The following is a 25,672-nucleotide window of genomic DNA, read 5'->3' as shown; positions in this document are numbered from 1 at the left end:
CAAAGTCCTCTTCGTTCGGAGGACAGGGATACTCTGGGCAGTCGTATCTGCTGGCCGGCGTCCCAGAAAGCTACGCGCCAGAGTTCGGGCAGATGTGACTGCCCAGAGCACCCATGTCCTCCAAACAACGAGGACTTTGTGCAGCACCTGGGTAGAACCAAAAAGTTTGCTTGCCAGGTGGACAAATCTGCCCAAACCCTGGATCCAGTCCCTGGGCCGGGGTTCAAGCAGCCCTGGGCTATAAGAACATTAGTATAAATTTGAAGACTGATATTTTAAAATGAAACGACCCCAGATGTATTTCTATATAATAGAAAGAAGGAATGTACATAACAGGTACCAAATGTTGCCATATTATGCATATCATGTTTTTAAAGTTATCAAATATATCTGAAAAATTTCAGCAATTTTCAAGTTCCAATGGATTGTGTCAGAAAAAATAAAATGTGAAGATATAAATAAGAGATGGCTTTTCAGGTATCAGTCCTGTAAGCATTTGCTCACAAGTAGTTCCAAAGTGTTCAGGGCTTTAAGTATTGGTATCTAGATTGCTTCCTCGGCTGGTTCATTAACAGCAAATACTGCATATCTTTTGTATCCTAAGTAGCAGTTCTAGTTAGAAAAATAAAAAAAATTTTCTTGACCAAAGCTCAGACACAGAATAGTCATGAATAAATTTGGAGTCTGTATCTCTTTAACAAGAAACAATAAAAACTATATTTTGAGTTTTTTTTAATTATTGAGGTCAAGAGGCACAATCATCTTTATGTTTAAAAAAATATTTACAGATTTTTTTCAGGTAAGTTTGAAGATAGTTTGATCAATGGTACCTAATGTTATAGTGCCTGTGTTCAGGACACAGTTTTAATTACCACATGGATAATTGGTAAATTGTATGACTAGTCCTCTTTTTAAGTTATTAATGCAAAGGAAACAGATAAATGAATAACACTTCAGGGATGATACATGTCCCGCTCCTCTTTTCAAAATGATACTGTGCATGAACAGGTTTAACTGATTTAATGGATTTTATTCTCAGTGAAAATTAGATATGTAATACTTTCCCTTCTTGTTTTTCATAAGACAGGAACCAATTGCTGTTTTTACTACCTTTCAGCATCAGTTATACACATTTTTCCTTGGGGAAAAAATGGCTGACTTTTACATTTACTAAAGTGTAGGCTTGAAGAAACAAAACACAATATAGCTACAGGGTGTGCTCAGACAGGACATCAGAAAATGTCAGTTCAGAAGATGACAGCCTCCTCTAAAAGTCACACACAGGAAATGAATGAATGCCCAATGATCAGCATTAGTGACTCCAGCCCTGATATTAATTGAACTAAGTACTCTCACTTGTCACAATCTCACTGGAAGGTACAACTGGACACAGTTTCTGTCTTTATTTTCTGAACAGCAGCCAATTGTGCTTCAACCATATCAAAAAGCCTTTTTAACATGGGGAGTTACAATGTCAGTTTGTGATACTGAATGGGGATGGGGCTGTTAGAAGCAAAGATAAGCACAGCCTCACATACCTAAGACCGTATTTGCTGGCTTGTGCATCTAAAAGTCACTGAGCCTATTTTCTTAATGGAGTTCATGTCCAAATTCACAAGTTTACTTCCACTTTCCCAGTGCAAGAACATACCACTGCTAAATTCACTGCAGGTTATTCACTGCTCCTACAATACTTGAAGAGTTTGGATTAAAACCCATCCCCACAATTCTTCAGCATCGAAGTGAACAAAGCCCATAAAATCTTACAGCATCCTGGACATAGGGAAGTAGAAATCAGGGTTGGTGAATGAGTGCCACTCTTCCTCTCTAAGATCTGATGAACTGTTAAGGCCTCAAGTAAACCAATTCACCCCCTCCCCATCGCTTTCAATGTTTTGTGGCTCCTGGAGCACAATCAGCATGCTCACTGGGCTATCCTTTGGGAAGATTATTTTAAAATCTGAAATATTTTTTCTGCATACATGGGGAGTCCTGAGCTTGCAGCAACCAGTAGCTTCTCAATGGATGACCCCAACTTTGCTAATAGGCATCAGACTACCAAGTTTGATAAAGAATGATTTAATGGGACCTTCTGTGGTACAAATGCATTGCAATAACTTCAAAATTTCCTGATATTCCTAACAAAGAGCTTGCACTAGCACAACAAACATAGACACTTTTGGCTTCACCATATTATTATAATGCATTTAATGGCAAAAATTTCATAGGGCGTCATTGGAATGATTCAGTCTTAACTAGTATAAGACTACATTTGTTGATTTAATATGCATTGTGTATTCAAGAATCTAGTTCATGTCAAAGATCCTTTTAAACATATCTTGAAAACAAGAAACCAAAGTAATGCTATTATGATCCTGATAGCATCTTTACAGTGGATTCAAATACTTGTGCAATTTTTTTTCTGAACAGTACTAAACTATTTTTTCAAAAATATTTTTGAAGATCTTTGTTAAATTAAAAATTGCCTAAAGAAATAGATAGAAATAGGATCTAATTTTCTTCAGCATCTCATAAAAATATAAAACTGATAATCTGAGAGGGAAAAATATTTCTATTTATGAAACTGTATAAACATTTAAAATATCTGTATAAACTAAATTATAATATTTGTAAAGGTAATACTTCAACTATAAAAAATATACCAGGTGTCTGTTTCAACTGGATTACTTTCTTAATAAAATTGCAATTGCTTTATCAAATTACTGCCAAGCTTTCAAATTGGGTTTTGTAATTTTGTACTTCAAACATACATAAACATCATATTAAAATTTTTCCTTTGGCATGTGACTTTAGCTTCATTGTGTTTTAAATGAGAGCAGGGATAGGGAATTTGATCTTTCTATGCAAGAAAAACAGGATCTCCCAACAGAATATACAATGCCTGTTAACTTGTGATAATAATTTCAGTTTATCTCAAGAAATGTTTTTTCATACCCAATACCCCAAGATACACAAAAACAAAAGTTCTCTGCAAGTATTCTCTAATATTTTTTCTGTGGTATAAAAACATATCAAAACACTGGTCTCAGTAATGACATGTTATCTACTCTTTAAAGAGTCTTCGTGACCATATCCACATGCCTCTGATGCCTTTCAGGGTACAAAGAGCAAACTGCCTTTACCAAAAACTTAAGAATGTAGCATGCATTTAAAAAAAATTTAAATTGTCTTTGCCTGTTAAAAGCAAATATAACTTATACTTCTAGCAAGGTCGTAGCCTCTATCTTCTAAACACATAGATTAGAATTTACAATTTGCAGCAAAAATATTTACATACAAATAACGGGGGGGGGGGGGATGATCAGAGATTTAAGGAATTAAAACCTGTGCTGGTTATATACGTTGATAAACATTTACAGCTAAAGGCAAAGATTCAGCTTTTCTGCAATTTAACTGCAATCAAATGTTGAAAGCATTTCAAAATTCAGCTGTAGCTCAAGGAATTCAAATCTCTTGATTGACAGAATGTGCGTCTCCACTTATCCTGATTTAATGAAGGCTCCAGTTTGTGCCAGTAGAACTCTTCATAAGGTTTTCGTGCTTCCTTTTTGTATTCTGCCACTCAGCAAGTTCTGAAGAAAAGCTTAACAGTCTTTAAGTTGTAAAATTTCAATAGAAAAAAAATCATGTTTGACCTTTCATTTAATTTTTTAAAAAATTAATATAAAAAATTCCCCTCTGAAATTCTGATGTTCACAAACACTCTTTCTCTCCATTTTCTACACATTTTTGTGGCAATAAAGATCTTTCAAAGTTTTTAATTCTTCAATTAGGGTTTTGTTCTGATTTTCAAGAACAGCAACTCGATTTTCAAGACATTTAACATATTCTTTCTTCTTTCTACGGCATTCTCGAGCTGCTTCTCTAGAATCCAAAAGCAAAGTTTGTTAATTACCATGTAGAATATGAAATCGCATGTTTGAAATCATTAACATTTTGCTTATGCTTCATAATTAATAAGTAACATGCTGCCTTTTCAATTATTTTGCTTTAAACAAGTTATAGTTATGCAAAACTAAAACCAAACCCTTTTCTATGAAAAATACCAGTTACATACATTTTTAGCATGAAAATCTTAAAAGAGCTATTCAGTTCTGAAGCTTGCAAAGTATTACTGAGGGGTTCAAGATTATTCATCATATTAGAGACTAATGATGTTTCCAAAAGAATCTGGGTAGGTATAAGCAGTTAAAAAAACTTCCTTGAGATAATCATCATTCAGCCTGCCCAGGGCACATATTTTCAGGTAAGACCATCAAGGAGAGGGGAATGCATTTGATTTGAACATCAGCGATTTGGGGCTACAATTCTAGTAGCAATTCAGTAAATATACTTGAATAATGGTATAGGAACTGTAACAAAGGGTGCAAATGATCCATGACTTTGATGAACCGGGTTCCTGAATGTTCACTGGCTGAATGCCCATAATAAGGCCACTCCTAAAGTAGGATGCAACTGTAGCCATTTTTTAGGTCTGCATGACAACTAATTGCTCTACTTTAGCAAATCAGTGGGACAACCTCTTTATCATGTATCTGAGCTTTAGGAAGCAAACTGTTCTGGTAAATGCCTAGAAGTAGCTGGGAAACCAAATACCTGTTTTTCATCAGCCGTATTTCTCGTTTCAACTGTGGATCGTCTGTCTTGGTTGACTGAGATGTCAAGGAAACAGGAGTTGTCATCACAACAGTCTGTGGGAGGGAAGTGGTAGTTGGTGTGCTGCGTATCTGGTACGTCTGCATATCTCCTGATGCAGCTGTAGAGAAACCATAGTAAAGAACAGTGTAAAGATAGGAATTGGAATCACTTTATGTTTTGTTTGCAAGGACAAATACCCAAGAACATAATGCATGTAGAATCTCATCAACTGTGGATGATGCACAGGTGTAGAATTACATTGGCACTTTAAAAGACTCAAAGACAGTAGCTGGAAAAGAATCTGACTGCTACTTCAGAGTTGTTTAAAGAAATGCATGCACTTCACACTTCTTTATAACTGTAATTTTACATCTATTCTTTAAGTATCAATTATGACCCAAAAATGTAAAGTTGTAACAGAAAGAAGGCAACAAGCATGTAAAATATACATTCTTTATCAGGGTCCAATTTCTAGCTGGCTTTAGTAGCCAAGCCAAAAATTATGGTTGCCAGGACCCTCACCCTCAAGAGGTCAGGAGGTCACTTTCCCCTGACCCTGAGCTGTTTCTCCATGCAAGGTCAGGAACATCCTCTCCTCAGCTCCAATGCAATGGTGGGTAGAGCTTGTCAAATTTGTTCTGAATCACAGATGTGCTCCAGATGACTTGGTAATGCAGCAACCAAACAACTCCCAGCCTCTCCCCCAATCTGGGAGTTGGGAAGGAGCACCAAGAAACCAGAGATGATTCCTACAGTTCCACTGTTGGAAGAAAGGCTGAAGCTCATCATACTCACCAAAGGACAATGGGACACTTATCATAGCAAGTGCAACTGAGAAAGCATGTTCATTACATAATTCTTCTGAATGCCTTACTACACAGCATCTAAGGTCCCATGTAAATTTGACATTGGCCAAGCAAGAACATCATTGAAGTGTACCATGAAGTGTACCACTTCGAGTGAAAGCCAGGCCCTCTGTCACTACATGTGCACCATTAGTTCATCAGCTCAGCTCTTGCCTAAGCCACAGAACACAACAAATGCAGATGAGGAATGTATGGGAATGATAAACAAGTGAATTTTTCTCACAATCCCAATATCACAATTAAATCTGATCTTATAGATAGGTGTATGAAATATACAACAAACAATGTTAAACACTAATGGCAATTTAAAGAAGTGGAGAAAATTAGAGCAAACCACAACAGTACTGCAAAATCGTTTAAATCATGTTTTTGAGACCTCCAGCATCAAAACTCTTCTCAATCCCTGGATCAGTGCTGATGGGATAAGCATGTTTAAACTTCATAAGTAGATTTTCATACACAAAAATAAAGGTGAACTGATGAGGTTTGCTAGCTAAAACCATATTTGCCTCTAAATAAACTAAAAGTGGCATCCATGTGAGCAGGGAATCCTCTGGATTTGATGTGAGAGCTTCTCCATTATGAAGGAGGGAATGTATGCCTTTTGTACTTGGGAATGGACATCCAAGTCCAAAAAATTAAATGAGACAGCTAGCTGTACTAGGCAAAGCAAGTAAGTCACCAATTCTGAATTCTTCAAAGTGCATACTTACTTTGCACAACTACCTGGTTGCTTGGCACAAGTATCTGTTGACCATCAGATGTCTGTACATACTGCAATAGTGGAGTCCCACCAGCATTTGTAAATGTTTGCAAACCCTGCAGGCTCTCTGCACCAGGACTGTTCAGCTGCAGTGGTCCATTTGGGGCAATGGCAACTTGAGACAAGAAAAAATGAAAGACAGAAGATACTGATCACTGTGCACAGCAATATGTACACCATACTTAGTATTCCCTTCCCTTTGTACAGTTGCCATTGGCATCTTCCACTAAGGGCGCAATCCTAATCAACTTTCCAGTACTGACCTAGCCACAATGAAGCCCCAAGGTAAGGTAACAAACATGCCCTTACCTTGAGGAGGCTGCCTTGTCTCCAGGATGCAGTGCATGCCACATTGGCACAGCTATGTCAGTGCTGGAAAGTTGGTTAGGATTGTGCCCTAAAACATTCACTGTTCTATTGCCAATCTACTTCCTTTTTTACACAAGAACTTCATTAGTCAAATGAGATGGGTAACAAAGTTCCCTTCCTTTTGCCAGTGTCAGCCAGCTAGACTGCACAACAGGAACAAATTAGTAATAGATGGTGCAGAGAAATAATTCCTAGAAAAATGAAATCACCATTTCAGAACAAGCCTTTAGATATAATTGTGTTAATGACAGTACTAAATTCAATCATAAATCTAGTAACAGCATGTTCAGTGCAGTTGATTGTTAATACATACTATATTGTCCAGTACTGGTTTGGTAAACAGGTGTAGGAACAGACATTGATGTGATAGTAGACACACCAGGATTTGCTTCATCTCCTTTTCTATCTCGCGTGTCTTCAGAAGAAAGTTCATTCAGTATTTTCCTATAACATAACATTGTATATGCAAGATTTCAGGAACATTTTGTAGAACCAACACCCCCTCCCCACAATAATCTGAAACCAGTAGGCATGATCACAAATGCACTGCAGCATTCTAGATGTGAAGTTTATATTTTCAGAATTCATGGAGAAGGACACCCACCAATGCTTTATGGCCTTGGAGAAAATAAGCTATATTTAGGGTTAAAATGCCTGTCTTTCATAAAATGGCATAAGATGACTAAAAAACTAACATTATTTGCAAACTTTCTGGGCATTTATTGCCTTGTGTCTTATTTTCCAAGTGATTTATTGGAAATGTACTTAAAAATCAAGCAACTGGTTTTTACGCTCCAAAACGTTCTAGATTTCCCATAGAGAATGTGTAGTTAAAGATCTGAAGGAGAAGAACAGGCCACTTACCTATAACTACAGTGCTTTTTGAATAGTTATCTGTGCAAACACACATAATTGAGGTTTGCACATGTGCAGAGTTAACCTGGAAATTTCGAGAGCTTGTTTAAGCGTTTTGTTCCTGCTCTCAAGTGGGGGAACCCTGTACATGGCAAGGGTGGGAAGACTGCCCAATTCCTTACTTTCTTTGAGTACCACCTTTAAGTTGAAATTGTAGCATTTCAAGGGGGAGTCAACAGTTGGAGCCTCACCTGCAAAAGGGTTGGACAGGTAAACCATGTATCTGCATAGATGACCACTGAAAGAACTGTAGTTGTAAGTAAGCAACCTGCCCTTTTCCTTTTGCAGTCTCTGTGCACTTGCATGTAGTGCAAACCAACGAGCAGGTCAATCAGAAGACATTCTGCAAAACAGAGCACCCAGATGAGGCATCAGCTCTTGACCTTGTGTCCATGGCACAGTGCTCAATGAAGGTGCCCACCTTGATGACCTGCAGTGCTCTGGGATCAGAATGCTTCTCATGTTCCCAGCAGAAAATAAAATGCTCTGACAGAATGTGCTTTCAAGGAAGCTGGTGGGTCTCTTAGCCAACAGGTAAACCAAGGAGGTTATCTTAGTTCCTGAGCAAGCCAAATGCAAGACAAACATTTCTGCCATTGTAAGGCCCCAGTAAGAAGTGTTCAGCCTGTTGTCTGCTAAGCATAAAAGCATATTCAGTAGTCAATGTTGACCTTGTGCATCTTGCTGCTTGCCTTGGTGATTAGCAAGGAGGGGAATGCATAATAGAGGCTCCCTTCCCATGGAACTAGAAACACATCCTCTAGCAGTGTTTCTCAAACTGTGGGTCAGGACACACTAGGTGGGTCGCGAGCTGATTTAAGGTGGGTCCCCATTCATTTCAATATTTTGATTTTAATATATCAGACTTGATGCTTCCATGGTATGTTAACGCATTTGGGGAAATGTTACAGATCTATATTTTAAAAAGGCTACTATGTATATGCTTTTAACAATGATAGTAAATGGGACTTACTCCTGGGTAAATGTGGGAGGATTGCAGCCTAGGATTGTTAAAAATTTTCCTGCTTGATGATGTCACTTCCAGTCAGTCCTGACAGATTTTCATTCTAAAAAGTGGGTCTTGGTGTTAAAAATTTGAGAACCACTGCTCTATGGAATAGGGATCAGGTTCAGCATAGTTGTATAAATCTTGGCACTTAGCACTTTAATCTGTGCCAATCAGGTGCAATCACTGTGATACTACAGACTGAAAGATCTCCATGTTGCAAATCTATCCATGGGCAAGGATTCTGTCTTCCACCATGCCAAGAATACAAAATATGCAACATTTTGTGAACTGGGCTGTCAATTTGTTTCAGTGTGTGTTTTTATTTCATGGCCAATCTGGAGACCATTCTAATGATGATTTCATCATACAGTTTCAGGTTCTCAGTCAGAGAAACTGACTTCCTGCTCTCCACCTGATTGATTGGTGAAAGCTCCATTGGCACAACAGAGGTAGAAGTCTTTGACCTCAATACTAGTTCCATAGCCAACTTAGAAGGAAGAAAGGAAAAGAGGAGATACCAGAATCAGTGGGATGACAATGTTGACATTGCTGGTGGCAGATGAGCTACTGTCTTGACTCTTCATAGTAATGTTTAAGTTGGTGACAAAGAAGGTATCATGAGAGACTATGATGCCATGGGATGATTTTTAGAACAAGCTCAAACACATGAATGAAAACCTGAAACACAACCTTGTGTCCGTTTCAACACTCAAGCCACTGAAGTGAATGGGACAGAACCCCCGTGGATGCCTAGGGTGGACTGTTCTTTTGTTAAAGGCAGGGGTCTCCAAATTTTTGGCCAGAGGGCTGCATCAAATATCTGGTATGGTGTTGAGGGCCAGAAAAAAAACTTAAATATAAAATTTAAATAAATAAAATAGAGATGGAACTTCGATGAGTTAATAATTGAATGAATGGGGTCATTCATTCAACCTCTCTGGCCCTCAGAACACCCTCCAGACACAATCAGAGCACAGTTCTGATCATGTTCAGTTGAGCGGGCCAGAGGTTTTCAGGGGACAAAAGGTTGGCCACGGGCTGGAAAGAGGCTTGCTGCAGGCCGCATCTGCCCCTGGGCCAGGGTTTGGAAACCCCTGGTTTAAGGCACTGACCTGTAAGATGGACGGCGTGCTAGGATACCTCTGGCTTTCTGTGAAGAGCCTATGCTGTCTGAAGAATCTTGTGAATCCTCACTCTCTGACAAAGATACCTGAAAGAAATGCAGTGATTTTTTGTTGAATGGTATAGGAGATAGCAGAATATAGCTTTCATGTATGTACAATAAAATTGTTAAGATTTTGGAAAGAAATCTGTTTTTTTACAAAAAAATTTATTCCTAGAACATAAGAACAGCCCCACTGGATCAGGCCATAGGCCCATCTAGTCCAGCTTCCTGTATCTCACAGCGGCCCACCAAATGCCCTAGGGAGCACACCAGAAAACAAGAGACCTCATCCTGGTGCCCTCCCTTGCATCTGGCATTCTGACATAGCCCATTTCTAAACTAAGAGTTAACTAGTTTATTCAAGAAACACATGCAAAATATGTTTATTATTATTTAAACTCCAATTTTCAACATTATCTTAGGCAGAGATCTGAGTTCTGGAGTAATTCTTTGGACTGTGAGAAAATATACATTTTTATACAGAACACAATAAAATGTTAAAGTTTTTGGAATGACTGCAAACATGTTTAAATATTTGGGGTGAAGTTATGTTAAAAGAGATGACAGTTGTACTTGCAACACAAATAGTGCCAGCAATAAAAAGTCAATTAAAAAGTCAATTTACAGAATTGGTCAAGTATAACGTGAAAAAGAACAAGAATTATCCAATGCCCATATAGAACTACTAAGGGTAAAAATAGCTGACAATGGGTCTTCTCAGACCTATTTATTTATTTAAAAGATTTATATCCCATCTCTCCTATGCCAAAGCAAATGCCCAAGGCAGTTTATAAGTCCCACAGTAAAATGTACAACGTGTGAAAACAATATAAAATAATAACAATAAAACCAGGGGGGAGCACAACTACCAAAGCATTATTAAAGAGACACAGACATCAGAGGTCAGACAACAAGCATCACTCAAACGTCAGACAAAACAGAGACGTTCTGAGCCCTTGCTGAAAACCCATGAGGGAGGGGGTAGTTCTTAATTTCCCTGGAAGGGAATTCCGTAATTGTGGTGCCACTACAGAGGCTTGCCCTTGTGCCACTATACCTCTAACCTGGGATAAAGGAGGCACTTGTATGAAAGCCCCCTCAGATGACCTCAGAGGGCAACTGAAGTGTATGGGAGAAGGCAGTCCCTCAGATAGCCTGGACCCAAACTGTGAAGGCTTTAACGGTTAATATCAGCATCTTGAATTGGGCCCAGAAACATATAGGCAGCTAGTGCAGTTGCCGAAGCAAAGGTCCAACAGAATCAAACCACCTGTAACCACCTGGGCAACTTCATTCTGCACTAACTGCAGCTTCTGAACCATCTTCAATGGGAGCCTCACATAGTAATCCCTTTGTGCAGTCACTAAGGCATGGACCACCATGGTCAGGTCCAATCAACTCCAGTACAATAATAATAATAATAATAATAATAATAATAATAATAATAATAATAATAATAATAATAATAATAATAATAATAAAACTTTATTTTTATCCCGCCCTTCTCCCAAAAAGGGACCCAGGGCGGCTAACAATATATAAAACAGATTAAAACATAATTTCACAAACAGATAAAAACATATTAAAAAACACATTAGCAGAACCCATAAAAACAGTAGTCAGAAGAGTCAGAATAAAAGAGCATAAAACAGCAGTTCTTAGAGGAATCGGGCCTGTAAAAAAGCAACTAAAAGATATATAAAAGATGTTAAAAAGGCCATAACGTCAGAAGGCTTGGTTAAACAACAAGGTCTTCAGGCCTCGCCGAAAGGTCTCAAGAGAGGGAGCCATTCTCAAGGGGAAGGGAGTTCCACAACGTTGGTGCCACTATTGAGAAGGCCCTATTTCTTGCTGCCGCCCCACGTACCTCCTTAGGCGGCGGCACTTGTAAAAAGGCCTTCTCTGATGACCTGAGAGGACGAGCCGGATTGTACGGGAGTAGGCAATCTCTAAGATAACCTGGCCCAGAGCAGTATAGGGCTTTAAAGGTCAAAACCAGCACCTTGAATTGGGCCCGGAAACGAATGGGCAGCCAATGTAGCCGCCGGAGAAGCGGGCTGACAGAGTCAAACCGCCTAGCTCCAGTGACCACACGGGCCGCCGCATTCTGCACTAATTGCAGTTTCCGAACCATCTTCAGGGGCAGCCCCACATAAAGCGCGTTACAATAATCTAACCTCGATGTCACCATAGCATGGATCACCGTGGCCAGGTCTGCACGATCCAAGTACGGACGCAGCTGGCGCACCAGCCGAAGCTGAGCAAAGGCCCCCCTAGCCACAGCCGCCACCTGGGAATCCAGGAGCAGCTGCGAGTCCAGGTGGACCCCCAAGCTGCGGACCTGCTCCTTCAGAGGGAGTGCAACCCCATTCAGAGCAAGTCGATAATCCAGCACCTGCATTGAGGATTTCCGAACCAGGAGAGCCTCTGTCTTATCCGGATTTAATTTCAGCTTGTTAGCCCCCATCCAGATCCTCACTGCTTCCAGACAGCGCTCCAGGCCCTCAACCGCCACCCTGGAGTCTGGAGGAAAGGAGAGATAAAGCTGGGTGTCATCAGCATATTGATGACACCCCACTCCAAACCCCCGGATGACCTCTCCCAGCGGTTTCATGTAGATATTAAATAGCATGGGGGACAGAATTCAGCCCTGCGGCACCCCGCACCTCAATGGCCAGGGTGTCGAACAGGCATCCCCCAGCACCACCATCTGGGACCGACTTTCCAAGTAGGAGCGGAACCACCGCAAAACAGTGCCTCCAACTCCCAACTCGGCCAATCGGCCCAGAAGGATACCATGGTCGATGGTATCGAAAGCCGCCGAGAGGTCCAGCAGGACCAACAGGGACACACTCCCCCTGTCCAGTCCCCGGCGTAGGTCATCCACCAAGGCGACCAAGGCAGTTTCCGTCCCAAAGCCCGGCCTGAAACCAGATTGAAAAGGACCCAGATAATCCGCTTCATCCAAGACCCTCTGGAGTTGGGCCGCCACCACCCGCTCAATTACCTTGCCCAGAAACGGGATGTTGGAGACTGGCCGATAGTCAGTTGGCATGTTTGACATGAGTCAAGGAGTGTGTCTGGGCCAGGAAGAGGGCATAGGATCTTGGTGTGCACTGCTACTGCTGAGATCCTCCTGGCCCCTACCTGACCAGCCACCACTGTACCTGCACCAGTCAGCGTCCAGGATCTGTTGTTGGGCATGCTGAGTCTGTGCCAGTGGCTCTGGAGCGCATGGCAGCAGTGTGCCTCTTGTGCCTCCATAACAAGATTTACAGCAATGGACTGTGAGATCTGCTGCCTTAGACAAAGTAGGGCCAGAAGATGTCAAAATATAGAAAAGGAAGAATGCAAAGCAAAAACATCTTCAGGCTTCTCAAGGTCTCCAAATTTTATTTTCTGGGTATCCTATGCCAATTTGGCAAACACTAATAGTTTTTTCTGGTCTTTAACAAAGGTCGTTTATGTATGGCTTACTGTGAAATAGGAATATCAGAATCACAGGGAGGCACACAGTTCTTGGAAAAGTATGCTAATCAGTAGATGGAGATAGTGCTAACTTTCTTTGTGTTTTCAGCCTTGAAGCTGCAGTGTTTGCATCTTACAGAAACAATTAGAATGATTTCACTATACACCAACTAAACAATTGCTTTTGAACATTTGATAATATCTACACAACTCACAGGAACTCTATTCTTAAGTAGCCAAACAATGCTAGATGGACGCACATTTTAAAAAGAGGTTTACATGTTTTCTAAAGACAAAGATCCCAGAATACATACTCTAGTCTATCATGGTGACATATTTGTCATTGTCCATTTCTTTTCAAACCAGAAAAGAACCATTTCTTTCCATGTTTCAAGTTTTGCATTTTCTTTTTAAAAATTTCATAGCAATGAACAATGAAAAAAGGAAAAATAGCAGAAAACTGCACCTTCTGCCACCCCCTGCCCCGCTCAATTTCCTATAACAGAGCATACATAGGATATAGACTACATTTGGCAGTTCAATCACACCACACCCAACCCAGTACTAAAGACCCTGCCAGGGAGACTGCATCTCAGATTACCAGATACATGGAATGGGACTAACAGTGGTCCCTCACCATCCACAGTCTTGGCATCTTCAGATTTGACCATCATTTGACAGTCTCTGGAGCTCCTAGAAGCCACTTTTGGGTCATGCTGAGGCCCACAACCTCCTCCCTTGGCTCTGGCTCACCACATAATGCATCACAGAAGCATTTGGGAACACTTCTGCAATTCATTCTGAGGTGCACCAGGGCCAAGGATCATGGGCCTCAGCGCAACCCAAAAATGGCTTCCAGGAGCACCAAAGGCTGCCTGCAGCTGGCATCGTTTGTGACACTAAGGGAAAGAACACTTGTTTTTTAAAAGAATTTTTTAACACTGATCCCAGTTTTAAAAAAAAACTTTTTTAACACTGAACCCAGTATCCACAGATGTCAGTATCCATGACAGGTCCGGTAACAGATCCTTCATGGATAGTGAGGGACTACTGTACTTCTCGGTGCTCTCAGAGGAGAATTTTGATTATAAGAACGATTGTGAAAGGGTACTTGGTGTGCAAAGGGAGCATTTTGCACAACCTCTTGTCTCTCACAACATATTTGCAGTGATGCAAAGTGTTAAATGCCAGACAGGGTGCTTTTTGCCTGTGCCCTACACTGGCCAGAGAGCAGTTTTGTGGAGTGGCTGATGTGGGTTCTAGACTTCCCTCTCTTCTTTTGTCCCTGCCATGGGTATTTTTCTGCCCAGTCCAGAAAAATGTGACTTGCTGGTGAGGGCAAGTCCTTTAGCTGGACTTGAATCCATCCTGTCTGGCTCCCTGCCTGTGTCTGTGCAGACAATCATGGACATCATGCTTTGCCTGCATACTGCTGAGGCTCCCGCTGTGACCTGTTGCAGTCCTTCCCTTGGCAAAAGGATTCCTTACAGTTGGCAAATCACCCCATGATGACTCAAACCCTTGCCATGGAAGAGCTTGTATGTTTGGTTCATATCATTCTCCTCTTCCAAAGCAGCTATTTTGCTCAAAAGGCATTCCTTGGATGTATATAATAATATAAGTGGGATGAAGAGATTTGAATCCTGGGAGCAGGGGTTTCTACCAGTTCTCTGCTTCTGACGCCACTGTGCCTCCTGTAGGAGGTGGAGGTGCTGCAGTATCCTCTGTGTGTGCGTGTGTACATGTCTATTTTCCTTGGGCATTTCCCCATGGTTGAGATGGTGCTAGTAGTGGCTGATGGGTGGGGTCCCCCCCAGCACTTCTCTGGCTGCCAGCATTGGAGAGGATTGGATGCAATGTTCAGCTCCTTGGACATCACACTGATGACATACCAACTGCATGAGATGACACATAGTATTAGTATTGGCAACCTTCAGTCTCGAAAGACTATGGTATCGCGCTCTGAAAGGTGGTACTGGCACAGCGTCTAGTGTGGCTGAAAAGGCCAATCCGGGAGTGACAATCCCTTCCACACCGGGAGCAAGTGCAGTCTGTCCCTGGTCTGTCTCCCTGGCTATGGGCCTTCCTTCTTTGCCTCTTAGCCTCAGACTGTTGGCAAAGTGTCTCTTCAAACTGGGAAAGGCCATGCTGCACAGCCTGCCTCCAAGCGGGCCGCTCAGAGGCCAGGGTTTCCCACTTGTTGAGGTCCATCCCTAAGGCCTTCAGATCCCTCTTGCAGATGTCCTTGTATCGCAGCTGTGGTCTACCTGTAGGGCGCTTTCCTTGCACGAGTTCTCCATAGAGGAGATCCTTTGGGATCCGGCCATCATCCATTCTCACAACATGACCAAGCCAACGCAGGCGTCTCTGTTTCAGCAGTGAATACATGCTAGGGATTCCAGCACGTTCCAGGACTGTGTTGTTTGGAACTTTGTCCTGCCAGGTGATGCCGAGGATGCGTCGGAGGCAGCGCATGTGGAAAGCGCTCAGTTTCCTCTCCTGTTGTGAGCGAAGAGTCCATGACTCGCTGCAGTACAGAAGTGTACTCAGGACGCAAGCTCTGTAGACCTGGATCTTGGTATGTTCCGTAAGCTTCTTGTTGGACCAGACTCTCTTTGTGAGTCTGGAAAACGTGGTAGCTGCTTTACCGATGCGCTTATTTAGCTCGGTATCGAGAGAAAGAGTGTCGGAGATCGTTGAGCCAAGGTACACAAAGTCATGGACAACCTCCAGTTCATGTGCAGAGATTGTAATGCAGGGAGGTGAGTCCACATCCTGAACCATGACCTGTGTTTTCTTCAGGCTGATTGTCAGTCCAAAATCTTGGCAGACCTTGCTAAAACGATCCATGAGCTGCTGGAGATCTTTGGCAGAGTGGGTAGTGACAGCTGCATCGTCGGCAAAGAGAAAGTCACGCAGACATTTCAGCACATTTCAGCACATATGTCACACCAATGTCATGGTGATGACATGCTGCCATCAGAATGCCGCTCTATGGATAACAGACCATGTAGGTGTTTCTATGGATGCTGGGGGTCTTACTGGGAAGGGGTCCACCCATGCTGCTTTGCCAGGTCCAGTCTGACATTTGACCCTTTCTGCACCATCAGTGTGGAGCTGCCAGGACAGGTTTTGGATATGACACACAGTGTCAGTTTGACATCTGTGCAGCATCCAAATAGGTGAGGAAATCATTAGGCTCATAACTACTCCATATAGGCCCAAATCCTAACCAACTTTCCAACACTGGCATAGCTGTGCCAATGAGAAGAGTGCTGCATCCTGCAGTTGGGTGACACTCATGGAGGCCTCCTCAAAGTAAGGCAATGTTTGTTTTGTTACCTCGGAGCTGCACTAACCTTAAGTTGGTGTTGGAAAATGGGTTAGGATTATGGCCATAGTCTCTTAAGGTGCAATAATAAGCATCATACTTGTAAATGCCAATATAAATGGGTCTATTTCCTTGCACTGTTTCATATATGTCCAGGTATTTCACGAATTCTCTTTATCACTTGCTTAGATTCTGAATCATGTGAGCCTTTGAATCCCTGATAATGGCAGTGACACTCTTATTGACCACTGAGTAGCAGAAAATCTATTTGTAGTACTTTAAGAGCAATCACTTGAGGGAAGTACTGAAAAATTCGGATAAATTTATATGATGCATACTTTCATTTTACATATGCCCTACAGCTGCATCTATAGACACAAGCTGGGATTACAGCACTTGCTTCCTGTTAATACAATTGACTAAAACCTTCGAACAAAGTGTAACTTAGAATGAAATGACATCTCAGTCAATATCTCAGGCGTCACTCCCTTACATTTACATAAAGAATAACTAAAATTGCAATATTAGCATATGAATTAGTATTAGTGACCACTCCCCCATTCTGAAACTCTGGTCTGACAGATGCTAGCTATTTCACAAATTCAAGTTACAGTATTTGTTGGATACAGCACAAATCAGGTAGCATATTAATCCTAACATTTTATATCTTTCAATATATTATTTTATATGTACAATATTACTACTGTATAGAACCCCCTTCATAAATTATCCCAACTCTTTTTCTTCTCATTCCCTATTCTATTTCTGCCTTGTTTGTTGGACTGTAAGCCACTGGCAGACACTGGCTTTTGTATTTAATTTGTACAGCACCATAATCCCCAAATATGCAGGGCTTTTCCGAGCCATTTTTTTCCTACTTTTGGAACAGATATCATTATTTCACTGTCAGTGCTACATAGGCTCAAAAGTAACAAAGCACAATTCAGATGCTTCTGACAATTTAGCTTCCAAAGAAAATTAGCATTTACCTGTACTGATTGTCCTTGTGGTGAGTGAATTACAGAGGAGGTCTGAGCTGTGTGAATGACTCCCTGAACCTGATCCCCTGAAAGTTGTACCACTGTTAGTGGAGCTGGACCTCTAAGAGACATCTAAGATAAATTAACAGCTTATTAGACACATCATGAAATATATAACAAAGGCAATAAATACACTTTTGTATTTATAATAAATTGCATTGGGGTAGGGGGACAGGAGCACTGAATTTCAATTGAGAACCACTTAAAAAAAAGAATTGGTTTATCCAAATATCATTTTGAAGCTTAAGGAATTTCAGAGCCCGATCCAATTCAATTTTCCAACATTGATGCAACTGCAATGCAGCTCTGAGGCCTCTGTGACTGCTCCCATACAGCAGGATGCAGCACATGCCCTACTGGCATGGATGCATCAGCACTGGAATGTTGGATAGGATTAGTTACTGTAAGCATTTTACATTTACAGTTACACTGGGATGGATTCAAGCAACTAAATAAACCATGGTTTATTGTGTCACGATCACAACCCAAGCTTGCATGTTCCCTCCTCAATTCTGTCACTGAGTCATGACATCAACATTATCATTCGTTTAAATCACGGCTTTGTGGTTCATCAAAACTCAGAGATGTGCTTAACTGTAGTTTACAATTCATGATTAATACTCAATTAAATAAAAATAAAATCATGATAAAACTCAATTAAATAAAACAGCAGTTCCCAAACTGTTGGATAGAGACCCACCAGGGGAATCAGATATAGCCCATTCCCATGAGGGTCCTAGAGGATGGCAGTCCCCTCTGCAAGCCTCAGCCTGTCTGCCCTGAGGTTCGATCACCGACTGGAGAAATAAACTTCCAAAGAAATAAACAGCAGTATAATCAAAGTTTTAAAAGATCTGGCAGATTTGTTGTGATTCTGTGGTTAGAAGACAACTTTTCAGAAGTGCTCTGAATTTGCAACTCTAAGGCCAAGACCAAACATGCAAAAATTCACATGGTATTGGCATTTTCCATGGAATTAAGAGCATAGTATGTGGAAACAATAATCATGTGGGTTTACATGTCTCGTGGATTCTGTGCAACAGAGTATTCAAGAAACTCTTTGCCATGTGTCCCCCGCTTAATTATGTGAGTTTGCAGCCTTCCATATATGGTTGCAAAATACATACAAGCGGTTCTCGATATCCAGAAGTTTGGGTAGATCACCTCCAGGGCAGCCCTCCTTCATCAGAGCTCCTACTCTTCTTGGTTTCAGCTTTAAAAAGCAGCCACCTCTTTCCCCTTGCTTGCAGAAAGAAAGAGAGGTGCAAAAACAGACTTAGTTTGAATTGTGGTTCCGAGCGGGCTTTGCATTGATCTAAAAACAGTGATTTTGCTCAAAATGGAGGGAAGCAATATTCTCATTGCTGAAACTACTTATGGCACTCCTTTTAGCACCAGGACAGTTCCTTGTAATCTCAAAAGTGCTTCATGGGCCGAGGAAGATTTTAAAGCCTTCGTTCACATTTGGTGGGAAGACATGGTCCAGGAGGCTCTCACCAAAAGTTACAGAAATGCTGAGCAATTCTGCTACATTTCTGATGGCCGGTAGGTGGGGAGAAAGGGAAGACCTTGTTTTTGAACCACCACCTACCTCAGTCCAAGTACTGAAGTGGCCACAGAGTATGTCCCTGAACATTTCAGCAGCCTCCTCATGTGTTCTGCCTGCCTCCATCAACCCTCCTCTTATGACATTCATGTCAAGGTAGGAATGTCAATTTTGGTGTTTTTTTTTTAAAACACATTTACACTGAGATCCCGGTATCTGCAGATTTTGGTATTCATGTAGGGCGGTGTTCTGAAACAGAACCCCCATGGATATCGAGGTTCCACTGTACAGTATATGTCCAAATCAGGAAATTTCCTGCCCTCAGAAGGGCATAGAGGGAAACTCCTACCCCTTTTTGGTGGGCAAGTGGTGCCTGCATTTCTTCCCAGGAAGTCTACTAAGGGAATACTAGCAGAACAGAAGGAGGAACCAGTACAGCCAGTGCCATGAAGAAAGCCGTGGATTGCACGGAACGTGTGGATGCAAATCCCACATGAGTTGAAACCCGCATATATGACTCATGGATGTATTTGCCAATGGAACAGCAGCGTGTTTGGTCTGGGTCTAAGTTTAACATACAAAACTGGAGGTGCTCCTTTTCAGTAATATATATGTGCCAAACCTTCCCATTTCATTTCTGAGCTGATCAGTCTAAGTGATCACTGAAGAGGATCTAAAACCAACAGAGAAAGAGTGTTTGAATTTCATAGGCTATGTCAATATCTAGCGTATCTGAATGCACTTTTGGTTCTAGTCAGAAAACCTGAGTTTAACTAGAATTCTTTGAAACTGTGCACACAGATTCTTAATGCGTTAATAAAAATGCTCAGTTGAACACAAAAATAGCAATTAACCTAACCCAGGTCTTGTAATTCCTCAGAAGACCTAGCCTACTTAGCTTTCTTTACCTGTTGAGAAACACGAGAAAGCTGAGCTGTCTGTAGAGTGGTACCTTGTAAAGACGTTGTTTGGGGAGGTGTTGTTGAATTGTTACTGCTGCTTTTGTGCGCTTCTTCCATAATCAGCCTACAAGAAATGAAAAATATAACAAAATGTAGTTCAGTACTACAGAGACTGGCATTTTTTTCAAGGAGAACCAGAGGACATTCTAATCACCGTATTGTTGAAGAGTACTCTCTTGATACTCTCTATCCACATTTGCATCCGTTAACCAGCTGTAACAAGGACATTGTGTTAGGAGCTGTTATGACTATTATTATTAGGATTCTATCTTTCCCTGAGCCAGCAATGTCTAGGGCAGTGATGGTGAAACTTTTGGGCTCCACAGGTCAAAAATTTGGAAAATGCTCAACTTGAGCCTACTGGCGTGTCACCCCTGCCCCCCCCCCGAAAAGGGAAACCATTCTTTACATATTCATTCATTTCTAAAAAATACTGTCCAGGCATGTATGTTTTTCTGTGTTATATACAGAAACATCCTACAAAAATGAAATATGAATAAAACAAATTCAGTTGTTGTCTGGTTGGTGCTGGTTTTGGTGAACGCTGGTGTGCCACCCAGTGTTGTGGCATGTCACCTTGACATACATCACTGGTCTAGAGAGAGTTGTGCAGTAGGAGCAGCCACTGACACTGGCAAGAGAAGACGCTTCCATCAACCATCCTGTTAGGAGAATTCTTCTTCTCCAGCTTATCACTGCTTCCACCTCTGTCCCTTATGTGTCTGTTGTAGATTGTGAGCCCAGTGGAAGAAGGACCTATCTTCTCATTACTTGTATGGCGCCATGTAGAAACAACAAAGACTAGCAAATTTGAGAGCCAGAAAAATGTTTACAAAATTTATGGTGGCTTCATATGAATTTGGGTACTGACTCCAAAACTGGCATCAGTTTTTGCCCTATCACAACTCGCTTTTAAGATACAGCATAGCCTCATTAGTGAATGGTTCAAGCAGCTTCCTTGTGAGGAAGCCATGGCATAGATTCCCTCATAATGAAGCTCCTTGAACTATTCACTAACGAGGCTATACTGTGCTATATCTCTGAAACGAGACACAATAGGGCAAAACTGATGCTAGTTTTGACAATCAGTGGCCCAAATATACTCAGAAATACATCTAACTTTTAAAACAGCAAAATGTGTGTTGGCCTATGTAATAAGAGATGCTCAGAGACAGTTAGGCATGCCTAAGCCCCGCTGGAACTTACACATAAAGAAGCATTTTAAACTTCATTAAAGTCAATGAGATTTAGACACATTAAACTTTATCTGAATTATGCCCAGACTAGCTGTAGAAATACTGTTAGAGGACTGAAAGGCAAGAGAATTCTGAACACTATTGTTGCTGCTGCCGTGACTTCTTGGATCTTCAACAAACCCTTGAGTTAGGCTGCCTCTATCAGATGTGAAGCTGGTGCCTATCAGGAACAGGGCCCTTCTGATGCTGCAGCTGCAAATTTGGTATCAGGTTGATTCCCCCATTTTCCCTGCTTCTCAAGCAGAAGTTCAAAACCAAAATCCTGAGGGATTTTAACACCGTATTATGACTTTTTTTTTGTTATTTTATGTTGTATTACATTCTAATTATTGCTGTTTTGAGGCTTTATTGTATGCCTTTAATTGTTTCTGTAATTTTTTTTTGTTCATATTGCAAGCTGCCCTGGGTTGTTTCCACTGCAAGGCAGGGTATGAATAGTGAAAATTAACAGCCTTCTACTTAGCTATAAGGATATTGGTTTGACACTGTAAGGTAGCATCCTTATATAAGAAGCAGCAGTTTCTCATACTAAACCACTGGTTCCCTTAAGGGGCGGGGAGGAGGGAAGGCAGAGACACAATGCCCAGCATCACGCCTCTGCCTTCCCCCCACCCCCTGTCTTCTTAGCAAAGGCTTAGTGGCTCTCACTCTCCCAGACAGTTTGAGAACCACTGTATTAATAGATTCAAATAAAAAAAGAAACAGTGTTTTTCTCAATATTAAATGAACACTTTTTTTTCAATCCAGAGAATCTTGAGAATATGCTTATAGGAATAATATGCATGAGAAGTGATAATCCCATTGCTCTTTTGCTTGTCTTGGAAACCAAAAGGATGGGATTCTCTCCTTTCCTTCTTGTCTTTTCCCTTAAAGAAAGCTGAGCTCTTTGCAACTTGCTCCATGACTTTCCACATCTGCTTTTGATAATGAATTTCATTACACCTGCAGCACCATTAGGCATTTCCCAGCCACATAAAGAATTCCATTAAAATATCCAAGACATTAAAAGAATATCTCCTAGTTCTGAACATGTTGCTACACAACATTTTAAATGTTGCAAAGGTTGTTGCTGAGAAACTGAAAATTATTTATCTCAATGGAAATGTGAGTCATTGATTTTTCCCTACTGAGATCAACCAGAGAAGTCTGAAACCTGAAGTATGCTCTGGGTATAATAGTCAGCAAAATGGAAAAAAAATACTAAAGAGCTTCTTCAGTCTTTCCATTCTTACTCAGCTGAATGATGCTAAGTCAGAACAGATGCCAAGTAGACAACACTAACACAGTGACAACTAAACATATACTTCAAAATACAGGTGCCCCCCATATCTGCAAATCTAGTATCTGTGGTTTCAATTATCCATGGATCTGGGAACCCCGCTGCAGCCCCCCATGCCCATTACAATACTTTTGTTTTTCATCCACAACTATGGTTGCATGCTTGTTTTTGCTTAAACTGAAGAACTTGCTTGCTTACACTAAAGAATTCTTGCATAAACTGAAGAATATGACAGGCAGGCAGGAAGCCTGCACACTAGAGCGAGACTAACCTGTTAATGTTCATCTATCTCCGTCTAGCATGGAGGCTCCGTGCCTGCATGTCGCGTTCTTCAGTTTAAGCAAGAGTTCTTCAAATGAGCAAGTTCTTCCATTTAAGCAAAAACACACATGCTACCACTGCTAAGGATGAAAAACAAAGGTACTGTAATGGGGGCAGGGGGCTTCTATTTACTGTATACAGGTGTCCCCCTGAATCAGCAGTTTGCTGTGAGGGACTGTGGAACAAATCCCCATGGATATGGGAGCCTGCCTATACTAAAATGTTCAGTGCTATCTTTCCTTCTTTCCAATATTCTAATACTGAGGTTCTCAAACTGTGTTCCTGAAAAGCCTGTGGATACTTATCAGGAGATCCTCAATGAAGAGATTAGCGGTGGCAGACAAGCTTCTCTCAAAGACAGCTTGCTCATCGCTACCAATTGCCCCCTGCAATGAGAAGCTACAGCAGAGAATTGTGTATGTTCTACATTGTGTATGTTACTTTCATTCCTAGAGTAACGTATTGAGATCCAATAAGTCAATCTATTTATGAAAGGACTGCGAATCCTGAAAGATACCCCAGAACCTTCTACAATGTCCAGAAATTCTTCAACAGACTAGCCAATGCATGGAGTCCCCCCCAAAAATAGGGAGTTTGAAAAACACTGTTCTGCTCTATAGTTAAACATTTTTAGAAGCTGGTAAAGTCATTATCTGGAAAGGGGTCTCCCATTTCCAGAAAATCACCACTATAACCTTCCTCAAAATGAGATGTAAAAGTTAGACTTTTCAAGTGTGACAAAATGTCATCAATTTTGAAGATGCACACAATCTTTATATTTCAGAAGGTTGAGATTGCGATTACAGTACAGTATAAACAGTTTATTTATGCCCACTTTTGCTTAAAACAAAAAATAAACTGAGCCAGAGCAAGTTCCTGGTCAATATGCTGCTTACTGTTTACATGGGTGCTCACAATGCAAAATCAAAAGTAAGCAAAATACAAACACCATGTTCTCTCTACTCAGCAGATATTTTTTCTAAAGAAAAAACTTAAAAGGTGTCAACAGACAGGAAAAGAAAAAAAATTAATGCAACAAATGGGACAAAACAATAGTTTCACACACTCAGCTCTCAAACATGAAAATAAATCACAATTGCAATTCTAAACACTTTTGCATGATTAGTTTCTTTTTATTTATATGACCCTTCTGTAAGCAGGACTGTGGCTTAGGCTTTTGATTGGAGCAACATAACACTGACACACAGGAAGCAAGGGCCCACCCTTAATTTAAAAAAAGCAAAGGAAAACCTTGCAGACACACTGTTTCCATACTAGATTTGACAAGAAATTCACCAGTCATCAAACTGATGTTACGTGAAATCTGGTTCAGCACAGACACTTGCTGCTGTAAGTGTACAAACAATCTAATGGTACTGTGCATGCTCAGTTAAAAGTTCTTTGTAACTTGAAAATGTTGTACTTCTTTACCACCAAAATGTAGCCCAACAGACAATACCATTTTTTTTCCTATTCTGTATATAGCAGTGGTTCTCACACATTTAGCACCGGGTCCCACTTTTTTGAATGAGAATCTGTTCAGGACCCACTGGATGTCATGACCAGAAGTGACATTCAACACGGTCCTTCACCAAAGGCTACTGAAAAAACTCCACAGTCAGGGAATTAGAGGACAGGTTCTCTCATGGATTGAGAACTGGTTGGAGGCCAGGAAGCAGAGAGTGGGTGTCAATGGGCAATTTTCACAATGGAGAGAGGTGAAAAGCGGTGTGCCCCAAGGATCTGTCCTGGGACCGGTGCTTTTCAACCTCTTCATAAATGACTTGGAGACAGGGGTGAGCAGTGAGGTGGCAAAGTTTGCAGACGACACCAAACTTTTCCGAGTGGTGAAGACCAGAAGTGATTGTGAGGAGCTCCAGAAGGATCTCTCCAGACTGGCAGAATGGGCAACAAAATGGCAGATGCGCTTCAATGTCAGTAAGTGTAAAGTCATGCACATTGGGGCAAAAAATCAAAACTTTAGATATAGATGGGTTATAGATATATAACCCATCAACTTTACAGCTGATGGGTTCTGAGCTGTCTGTGACAGATCAGGAGAGAGATCTTGGGGTGGTGGTGGACAGGTCGATGAAAGTGTCGACCCAATGTGCAGTGGCAGTGAAGAAAGCCAATTCTATGCTTGGGATCATTAGGAAAGGTATTGAGAACAAAATGGCTAATATTATAATGTCGTTGTACAAATCAATGGTAAGGCCACACCTGGAGTATTGTGTCCAGTTCTGGTCGCCACATCTCAAAAATGACATAGTGGAAATGGAAAAGGTGCAAAAGAGAGTGACTAAGATGATTACGGGGCTGGGGCACCTTCCTTATGAGGAAAGGCTACAGCGTTTGGGCCTCTTCAGCCTAGAAAAGAGACGCCTGAGGGGGGACATGATTGAGACATACAAAATTATGCAGGGGATGGACAGAGTGGATAGGGAGATGCTCTTTACATTCTCACATAACACCAGAACCAGGGGACATCCACTAAAATTGAGTGTTGGGAGAGCTAGAACAGACAAGAGAAAATATTTCTTTACTCAGCGTGTGGTTGGTCTGTGGAACTCTTTGCCACAGGATGTGGTGACGGCATCTGGCCTGGACACCTTTAAAAGGGGATTGGACAAGTTTCTGGAGGAAAAATCCATTACGGGGAACAAGCCATGATGTGTATGCTCAACCTTCTGATTTTAGAAATGGGCTATTTCAGAAGGCCA

At 41.3% G+C, this 25,672-nt stretch overlaps 1 protein-coding gene across 4 annotated transcripts in view; it reads right to left on the bottom strand.

The window, feature by feature from the left end:
- Positions 1–2,063: 2,063 nt before the first annotated feature.
- Positions 2,064–25,672, bottom strand: part of ATF1 (activating transcription factor 1) — a 31,619-nt gene continuing 8,010 nt past the window's right edge. For 2 of the 4 annotated variants that reach the window (XM_066614660.1, XM_066614661.1), the window contains exons 2-8: positions 20,040–20,157; positions 17,535–17,657; positions 9,694–9,791; positions 6,971–7,101; positions 6,239–6,403; positions 4,618–4,777; positions 2,064–3,885 (exon numbers count right to left, since the gene is read on the bottom strand). In XM_066614660.1, the coding sequence (XP_066470757.1) occupies positions 3,741–3,885; positions 4,618–4,777; positions 6,239–6,403; positions 6,971–7,101; positions 9,694–9,791; positions 17,535–17,657; positions 20,040–20,150 (933 nt within the window). In that variant the 5' untranslated portion in view covers positions 20,151–20,157 and the 3' untranslated portion in view covers positions 2,064–3,740. Of the gene's footprint in view, positions 3,886–4,617; positions 4,778–6,238; positions 6,404–6,970; positions 7,102–7,763; positions 7,877–9,693; positions 9,792–17,534; positions 17,658–20,039; positions 20,158–25,672 lie in introns of those variants that run through there. The other 2 variants (XM_066614662.1, XM_066614663.1) reach the window with 2 other exon arrangements.

Source organism: Tiliqua scincoides, chromosome 2 (assembly GCF_035046505.1).
Source record: "Tiliqua scincoides isolate rTilSci1 chromosome 2, rTilSci1.hap2, whole genome shotgun sequence".
In the NCBI taxonomy this organism is placed as follows: domain Eukaryota; kingdom Metazoa; phylum Chordata; class Lepidosauria; order Squamata; family Scincidae; genus Tiliqua; species Tiliqua scincoides.
The sequence above is the reverse complement of the archived record's forward strand: the minus strand, read 5'-3'. Positions and strand labels throughout refer to the sequence as shown.